The sequence below is a fragment of the Cucurbita maxima genome, unplaced genomic scaffold (assembly GCF_002738345.1).
Source record: "Cucurbita maxima cultivar Rimu unplaced genomic scaffold, Cmax_1.0 Cma_Scf00005, whole genome shotgun sequence".
Lineage (NCBI taxonomy): Eukaryota > Viridiplantae > Streptophyta > Magnoliopsida > Cucurbitales > Cucurbitaceae > Cucurbita > Cucurbita maxima.
In genome coordinates, this window is record NW_019272021.1 from 4,063,382 (window position 1) to 4,072,377 (window position 8,996).

General features: G+C 38.6%; 2 protein-coding genes across 4 annotated transcripts; one reads left to right on the forward strand and one right to left on the reverse strand.

Moving 5' to 3' along the window:
• The first annotated feature begins 1,442 nt into the window (after window positions 1–1,442).
• Window positions 1,443–2,853, forward strand: LOC111479437 (heavy metal-associated isoprenylated plant protein 36-like). The gene is made up of 3 exons (XM_023124114.1): window positions 1,443–1,528; window positions 1,614–1,698; window positions 1,785–2,853. Exons 1-3 carry the CDS (start codon window positions 1,511–1,513, stop codon window positions 2,624–2,626), a joined length of 945 nt encoding a protein of 314 aa, XP_022979882.1. The 5' UTR covers window positions 1,443–1,510; the 3' UTR covers window positions 2,627–2,853.
• Window positions 2,854–2,947: 94 nt separating this feature from the next.
• On the reverse strand, window positions 2,948–7,133 carry LOC111479381 (probable polygalacturonase). 3 transcript variants are annotated; one of them, XM_023124012.1, is made up of 7 exons: window positions 6,899–7,133; window positions 6,664–6,789; window positions 5,709–6,035; window positions 5,505–5,625; window positions 5,237–5,411; window positions 5,074–5,144; window positions 2,948–4,104 (listed from the first exon to the last, which is right to left on the reverse strand). In XM_023124012.1, exons 2-7 carry the CDS (start codon window positions 6,676–6,678, stop codon window positions 3,431–3,433), a joined length of 1,383 nt encoding a protein of 460 aa, XP_022979780.1. In that variant the 5' UTR covers window positions 6,679–6,789; window positions 6,899–7,133; the 3' UTR covers window positions 2,948–3,430. The 3 variants fall into 3 exon arrangements, with proteins under 3 accessions (XP_022979780.1, XP_022979778.1, XP_022979779.1); XM_023124010.1 differs by lacking the exons at window positions 6,664–6,789; window positions 6,899–7,133 and adding an exon at window positions 6,310–6,606; XM_023124011.1 differs by lacking the exons at window positions 6,664–6,789; window positions 6,899–7,133 and adding an exon at window positions 6,346–6,605.
• Window positions 7,134–8,996: the final 1,863 nt, after the last annotated feature.

Below are 8,996 nucleotides of genomic sequence, written 5' to 3' on the forward strand. Positions count from 1 at the left end.
CCCCCCCCCCCCCCCCCCCCCCTCAAATTACTGTTTTCTCCTCCAATCTTTTCTAATTGGCCGCACTGCCCCCACCTACCCTCTAATGGGCCGCACTGCCCACCTTCCCTCTAATGGGCCGAACTGCCCCCACCTACCCTCTAATGGGCCGGACTGCCCACCCTCCCTCTAATGGGCCGCACAGCCCACGTGCCCTCCAATTATATTAATATTTATATTTATATTTATATTTGTTGATACACGGATAAGGATAAGGATAAAAATTAAATAATGAGTTATAGCTCAAATATTTATATTATTTTATTATATTTAAACTAATTTCCTCTTTGACGTTAAGCAAAGCTTCAAAGTTAAGGCTTCTTTAATTTCTTTTTTTTTTTTTCACGAAACCATGTGTGATATACTTTTATTAAAATAAATTAAATATCGATATAACATTTAATTTAAATCTAAAAAAAATAGAGTAATATAAAATTGATGTGACTAATTATTCGCATTTAAACTAAAATTTTATTAATACGAGTTCCTTTTATTAAACCACATTGCTTGTAGCTAAATTATATATAATAAAAATAAAAATAAATAAAAAAACCCTAAACTTTTTAGTCCTTTTACCTTTTATATATTATAATATACTCCTACGTTCTTTTAATATATATATATATATAATAGTCTTAGTACAATTAAATTGACTCAATTAGAAATCGGATCGTATTGAATAAAAAATTGAAAGTTCATAAATTTAATAGAGTGTGACAGCTCAAACCTACCTCTAATAGATATAGTCCTTTTTTAGTTATTCCTCAATTTTTAAAATGGGAAAAGTTTCTACACCCTTATAAAGAATGATTCGTTCTCTTCTTCAATCGATGTGGGATCTCACAAACAGTATTCTCGCTGGCACTTGTTCCCTTCTCCATTGATGTGAGATATCACCCACAATTTTGATAAAAGAACTAATGTTGATATTGGACATCTCTCTCTAAGTAGGTGTAACAACGCTTGTGAATAGATTAGAGCAATTTTCTGATTATATATACGAATTTTCCCAACATAAGCATTGGCATCTTCGAATCAATTAAAGAAAAGACACTTTTGAATAATTACCTTTTCGGTCAACGGCTAAGTGATAAGAGAAGTTGTTCTTATCTCATAGTTGTACCATTTCGTATATGTAGATGAAAACCAACTAAACTTGATTGCTTCAAACGTGTCAAACTAAACGTAACACGTGGGAGCCGAGCTTGTGCAAGCTAGCTAGCAATGGATGGTTGTAGAAATGGATAGGTAAGAATGAACCATCTTTTCGACTTAGACTCGCCATGCATGCAGAAACACCTCCTTCTTCGTATTCTTTCCAGAATTGTCGGTTTGGGATTCCTTCCATGTCCCACACCCTTTTAAATATTCCCAGCTCTCTTCTCTTCATATTTCGCGCTCTCAATTCCGATTCTTCGTTTATAATCGATCTCTCTGGCTTGCCTGCTTCTTTCCCTTTACTCGCCCGCTCATGGTTCCAGAGCTCGAGGTATTCTTGTTCTTGTCCTTATTCTTATTTCAATATCCATTTCCATTTCCATTATGGGTTGTGAGGGCACTTTCATTTTCTACAGCAACCGAAGGTTACCGAGATAAAGATCCGCATCGACTGTAATGGGTGCGTTCAAAAGATCAAGAAAGCATTGTATGGAATCAATGGTGAGGCAAACAAAAAAAGGAGTTTTTTTTTTTTTTTGTTCGTTCTTTCTTCTTGATCTTGATCAGTTTTTCGTGTTCGTTTGCAGGCATTTACGATATCAAAATAGACATTCCCGAGCAAAAGCTGACGATCATCGGATGGGCTGATCCCGAGATAATCATGAAGGCCATTAAGAAAACCAGGAAGACCGCCACCATTTGTTCCGATTCTGAAGCGGATGCTGGTGGCCAACCACCGGATTATATGCTGGCCGGGTGCGGCGAACAACCCAATTATTCACCAAATCAAGGCTTTCCCCAGACGTATGACATGGCCATGGTCGGTGAGGCACAACAATATGATCAAACCAACGCCCAACAAGAGCCACAGCAGCCTTACGGGTCATATGAACCCGGAGGACAGGTTCAAGACAACACCCACCAGCAGCCACCGGAGTATGGCTATGCCCAGCAATATACAACAGAACCCGGCCATGACATCTCCCACCATCAGCCACCGGAATACGGCCAACCGTCCAACCACAACCACATGGCTAACCAGCCACCTGATTACAGCCAAGCAGTTCACCACCAGCAACCACCAGAGCAAAGCTACGGCCAAGTAGTCAACCATCACCAACCACACAACTCTAGCCACAACTACCACCACAACATCCCAGAAGGGGCAATGTCACAGCCAGCGACCGTGATACACTGCTACAACACATACAAACCATCGTCACACGTTACACAGTATGTTCGGCCACCGACATGCCACAGACCCTCGTCACGTACCTCTGAATACATACCTCAACGGCCAACCACCCATTACAGCCAAAGAACAGAGCATTACAATGAAGACTATTACAACACAGGAACAAGCAGTTACAACGGAAATATCACGTCGATTTTCAGCGACGAGAATCCAAACGCCTGCAATCTAATGTAAAGATAGATGAACAGGCAAGGGAAAACGAATGAGATACCCAACGTCGAAGTGCTTGAAGAATCAGATTCCCAAAATTCTCACCTTTTTGGTGATAGGTAGATCGAAAACCGGGTGAAGAACATTCTCGTAAAGGCGACATGGGGAATCATGTAAAGTTTAAACAATTATTAAGGCTAGAACAGCTGACAGAAGTTTACAGAACCAAATTCTGCAGCCATTTTGATAAACAAAAGCTCATGTAATCACTGAATCAAACAGAACCCAGAATCCAAAACTGATATCTCAAATGTAAAACATCATAATACAATAAAAAAACAGAGCTAAGAATCAAACCCAGGAAGTATCAGATTCCAAGACTAATTTAGTGCAGGCAATAAGAACATGTGAAGAACAGTGAAAGACATAGACAACTTAATTTACTTAAACAAGCAGCAGAGTGTTACCAAGATCCCTTTATTCCAATCACTTGGCTCCACATGAATTGCTTTTCACATCAACTAGAGTATTATCCTTTCAGCCCTTCACAACAAATGAACAATTTACAGTGAACTTACAAATGCACCAAGCTCTTATAATGGGGGAATAATAATTTAAAGAAGCAACACGAACGATACCGAACGACCTGTAAAATCACTACCAAAAATTTCCTTACACGTGAATGAAGAAATTGAACTCTGTACAAATAAATCAGCAGACTGCAACATGTGGTTTTTATTTGAAAGAATCTGGCTCGACTTGGAAAAGGAAATGGTTGAAAGTTTTGAAATATATCTTGTTGAACCATGGATCGATCGAAAGGGTTTTTCATAAAACAGCAGTTTTTCGAGCTGAATTCAGAAGAGGAGAGGCAGCTGAGGAAGAAATTGAATATGGATGACTGAGATCAGAACAGGGCAGTGGGATTACAGAGTCCGAAAAGCCAGAAACGTCTGAACAGATCCAAGAACTCGAAGAAGATGAACTGATTAAGAATGTAATATTGGATAAATAGATTGAAGTGAAGGGAGATTCCTGAATCCCAGAAAAGTTTCCAGCAATTTTAATGTTTGAGCCTCTCACATTCTGCAAGGTTATGTCCTGAACGATTGGAAGAGCGTTAGGATCGAACTCGTCGTCCGGGTGTAACCCGAAGTGACCAGAGGCACTGAATGCCGTGGATATGTTTTCCATTTCAACGTCGGAAACGACTATTCCCTTGATGTAACCTCCTCGTCCCTTGGTGGTTCGAAATTGAATGGCAGTGGATGAGTTGTGGAGTTGCACATGCTCCACAAGAACATTAGAGATTCCACCAGACATCTCACTACCAAAGGCAATGGAAGAACCTGAAGAGGACTGAAGGTGGACCCTTCTAATGTGTATGTTTTTAGATGGTCTGCCATAGGCGATACCATACTGATCCCAACCACTCTTCAAGGCAATGGCATCATATCCTGTGGCGATGTTGCTGCCCTCAATGCATACATGATCAGAGGAATCTGGAAACATCAATCAAACTTTGTTTAGAAAAGAATATACCTTCACTTTATTGATTAGAAACGAGAACGAATGAATCACGTACTACTAAATTTTAATTCTTCGATTGATGATCATTAATGGAATTCGTGTAACGTATGTCTAAATTTTCGTCCCACGATATATCCATTTGATCATGATGGCATCCCACTACGTGTTATAAACCCCCAACAGAATCTTACTTTCTAAATATGATCCAACCGCTAGCAGATATTGTCTTCTTTGGGCTTTTTCCATTTGGGCTTCCCCTCAAGGTTTTAAAATGTGTATGCTAGAGAAAGGTTTTCACACCCTTATAAAGAATGCTTCGTTCCCTTCTTCAACCGACGTGGGATCTCACAATCCACCTCTTTCGAGGCCTAGCGTCCTCACTGGCACTCGTTACCTCTCCAATCGATGTGGGACCCTCTCCCTAATCCACACCCCTCCGGGTCTAAACGTCCTTGCTAGCACACCGCCTCGTGTCCACCCTCTTCGGGGCTCAACCTCCTTGCTGACACATCGCCCGGTGTCTGGCTCTAATATCATTTGTAACAACCCAAGCCCACCGCTAGCAGATATTGTCCTCTTTGGGATTTCCCTTCCTTCAAGGTTTTAAAACGCGTCAGCTAAAGAGGTTTCTACACCCTTATAAAGCCTGCTTTGTTCCCTTCTCACAATATCACCATAATAGATCTCAGACCTGAAATATAGGAAATATAGGAACTTGGTGTATTGGGACTTTATTAGAAGACGTTGGTTTTCTTAGAGCACTGTGTGGTGTGTCGGTGTGTATGTGCGTGTGGGAACGAGAGGCAAATGGAGAGATTCTCAATGGTATTCACGCCATTCAGCCAGAGGATATCTCAAATCATATAAGAGAGCAAGAGAGAGAGAGCCATCAACAATAGTCACACAAAATGACCATAAAGACGCTGAAAAACGCTACAAACCTGGGACTATTCCGACCGTGTGGGGAGATTCCGAAGGTGCAGAGACAGAGATGTTGTAAATATAGACGTTACTGCACACGAAAAACTTATATTTCAAGACGGATTCTCTCACAATCAGCATATAGACATATAAAAAGGTTAAGTCCTAGTTGTTATAGCATACCTGCAATAGACTGGATGAATGTTATATGCAGGAGTATTCAAAAAAGTGAGGTTTGAAACAACTATATATTTAGAATCCTCAAATTCGACAAGGTGAGGGCGGCTGTAGTTTAAGGAATGAGAGCTGAACCAATTCCACCAAACTAAACCCTGTCCATCAATGACCCCATCATCACCTAGAACATCCAAAATCAACATAATAATACTCGTTCAGAGAACTGCATTCCCGAAAACTAGATTCTAAATCGAGGGTTCGAAGAACAACAAACCTGTTATCACAACATCTTGTAAATTGTAACCATTTATCAAGCTCCGATATCGTTTCCCAGGAACTTCGATACCTCTACCATATGAAGGTAAGGGATTGACAAGCTCCCAATGGGAAGGGTTCTGTTTAAGAGAAGATCAATGTGTTTCAAAACAACAGCTTGTATGAACATCTCAATTTGTTTCATACATGAAGAAGAACATACCTGAGAGCCAAGAATCACAGCACCTTTTTCCAAGAACAGGGTCAGGTGGCTAGTAAGATTAATGCTTCCAGTGAGCCATTTCCCAGGTGGAACATAAAGCTGAGCTCCACCCTTATCAGCAAAGGATTTGAGATAGAAAATGGCATTTTGGAAAGCAATGGTATTGAGAGTTTTTCCATCTCCAACCGCACCAAACTCCAAGATTGACACACTGTGTGGTCTTGGATCTAATGTTGGTTTAGAATCGCACTGTCCCACAAGCTCGAGCTCTTCACCGACTATCTTCGTAGCATTGCTCAATTGTAGCAACAACAACAGCAATGCCACCTAAATTAAGAACCAAAAGAAACTTAAGGGCAGCACCATGAATTGATTAAATCAACCAATAACAACGAAAAGTAAGCATTCGTGCATTGAGATAAACGTTTACAAATCCCCAAACTTCCAGATTCAAGCAGAGAGCAGACGAAAAGATGAAGAGATTGATGCTACGTATTGCAAATTACAAAAAAAAAAAAAAAAAAAACACCAACACAAGAAGAAAAGTAGATCGGAGAAAGATTGAAGCCTCAAATTCAGAAATCAATAGCATGAAACTAACAAAATGCAGAAGAACATCAAATCTGGGAATTGAAACCTGCCAGGAAATCAACATCAAGGGGAAATGTTAAAAGAGAGAGAGAAAAGTAGAATAGAGGAAGAGAAGGAATACAAATCACGAAAAGTCAAAAAGGGTTCCTGGACCATCTGCAAAGAATCATAAATAACAGAGCAAAAAAGCAAGAACCCGAGGTAAATTGATGCAGGGAGACATTGAAAACAAGGGTAAGAACAAAAAAACGAAAAGGGTTTCTCCAGAAATCATCAGAAAAGCATATGGGCGCCTTAAGATTCAAGAAGTGTGTAAATTAAAAAAGGGGGAAAAAAAAACCCAGATAAAAAGAAACGTACTTACTAGCATCCTCCTCATTGGTCAAAGCCAGAGACGACAATGACCAAAAAGAAAAGAAAACGAGATGCAAACTCCAAAATACCGCCGGAGATGGGGGAAACAGCGGCGGAATCGGCGAGGGAGAGGAAGCTGAAGCCGGAAAACGCAAAGAGAAAAGAAAGTGAGATAGAGATGGGAAATGGGTATTGGATTATAAGCATTGATGATATAAATGCAGACCCAAAACGAAAGAACTTACAAAAGGAAGGAATGAGCGAGCGAGCGGGAGCAGGCAAGGACGGTATAGGATTAAAAGAAGAAAGGGGAAGTTGGGGCGAACAAATTGTGGGTTGTTATTTGGTTTTTTGAGCTTGGAGAAGGGGAAATTTTGATTAATAAAGGTATTAATTGGGGATTACCCTGTGTTTTGAACATGATTAATAACGTCTGTCGCCGACAAAATTGTTTGAAACGGCCCTCCATTAGAGGAAGATCGAGAATGAATTGTGTGTCCCTTCGTACTCAAATTTCAGGCTTTCCACACTCCATTCCCACATATCATTCCAAATTAATGTTAACCTAATCCTTATGACTCACCAGGGAACCAAGAGGGTTCGTAAGTGTTCGTTTTTCTCGATCTAGCTTTTGCAACAATTTAAAAAAGAGTAATGTTATAAGCTAAAAACAAGTATGTACATTTTGAGTCATTTTAGCGTTAGACAAATATAGACATGATATTAGTGACAGATCATACACATCTTATTGAATAATAATAATAATAAAAGCAAGTAAAAGGGATTTGAAATGGTCAAGGACAACATGTACTCGACAAACATGATCGAGATATCCGATATAAAGTCATAGGCAATACGCTTTGGACAAGAAGGATGATCAATAATTCAAACATTAATTAAAGGACATGTTAATCAAACGTATGAAAACGTCGACGTATCGATGAGCGGGAAGGAAGTGATAAAGGGGAAGGGGGGAGAAATGAGAAGGAAAGAGGGGACACGTGGAGGGATGGAATTGGGGGAGAGGGATGACAGGTGGAGGGGAATGAGAGGAGGAAAGGAAGGCGTTGGAGTGGAGGAGTGCATGTGGGATGACAGAAGGAGATGGAAGTGGGGCCCAGAATCAATGATAGCAGAGATGCCAGCCTGGCATCAATCACTTTGACACAACCACATCACCCAACAAACAAACCCAAACACACTAACGAATAACCCCAAAAAAAAAAACATCTTCTTCCTCCACACCTTTAATTACTATGTCTTTTAATTTATTTATTATTTTTACTATAACTCAAAAAATCAATAAATTTCATAAGAAAATAAATATATAATAATTAACCAATTTATTTTATGTTAAGCGGGTAGAAATGAAAATAAAGATTATAACTCATTTTCGATCTCATTTATCTAATAGAGAAAAAATGTTTCTCTCTTCCTCCCCGATTCTCCATCTAAATCGAAAACCCTCTCCTCGTTGGAGTGGGTCCCACAAAACTCTGGTGGCTTTATAAGTAAAACGAATATTTTATTCATTGTACGTCTTCTCATGTTTTTTATTATCAACTATTTATCGTTGTTTAAGAATGATGGGAAGATTAACAATTTTAGAATAAATTTACAAAAAATTAAATAAAAATATAAAATATATTTGCATCAATCAATGGTGGGTTGACAAAATGATGGATAAGGAGGAACATATTCTTATGACTATTAATATTTTTATAAAAAGAAAATAAAATTTATTTTAATAAAGAAAATATATTTACTAGGAACAAAATACCTTAGCTTAAATACGTAAATAATAAAATAAAATATTCCAAATAATTAAAGAGGGAATTGAAATTTGGAGTGAATTATTTTTTGTATTATTTGTTGTCCGTATTTGGGCTCCATTCCAATGTCTCTTTCTGAATTTTTTTTTTATTATTTTTTTTAAATTATATATATATATATATTTTTTTTTTTACTTAATTCTAAAAGTAGCCAGCTAAGTGAAGCTCATACCCACCTAATTATATTTAATTTTTTCCCCATTTTTTTTAATTAATGAGGTCAGTCCAAGTGATTAATTTAATTAATCCCAAATTAACCCTCTTTTTTATATTTTGAATAAAATTATTTTATTTATATTTTATTCTTTAGAGCGGCGGAATGTTGAAATTTTAGAAAAATATGAAGAAAAAAAAAAGGTTTTGTCCGCCGGAAAGTTAGACCGTTACGATCCCGATGTGCGGCGGCGGCGGCGGCGGCGGTGGGTCACTGATGACTCAGGTCACAGGCTGTCAAACACCTCAGCACATGCACAATTATGAATGCTCTTTTTTTTTTTTTTTTTTTTTTTTT

Coding starts and splice junctions, on each gene's coding strand:
- LOC111479437 (XM_023124114.1), top strand. Junction 1,699..1,784: donor AGCATTGTATGGAATCAATG/GTGAGGCAAACA, acceptor GTTCGTTTGCAG/GCATTTACGATATCAAAATA.
- LOC111479381 (XM_023124010.1), bottom strand. CDS start 6,363: ATGTTGATTTCCTGGCAGGTTTCAATTCCCAGATTTGATGTTCTTCTG. Junction 6,036..6,309: donor TTGATGTTCTTCTGCATTTT/GTTAGTTTCATG, acceptor TTCTTAATTTAG/GTGGCATTGCTGTTGTTGTT. Junction 5,626..5,708: donor CTGTGATTCTTGGCTCTCAG/GTATGTTCTTCT, acceptor TCTCTTAAACAG/AACCCTTCCCATTGGGAGCT.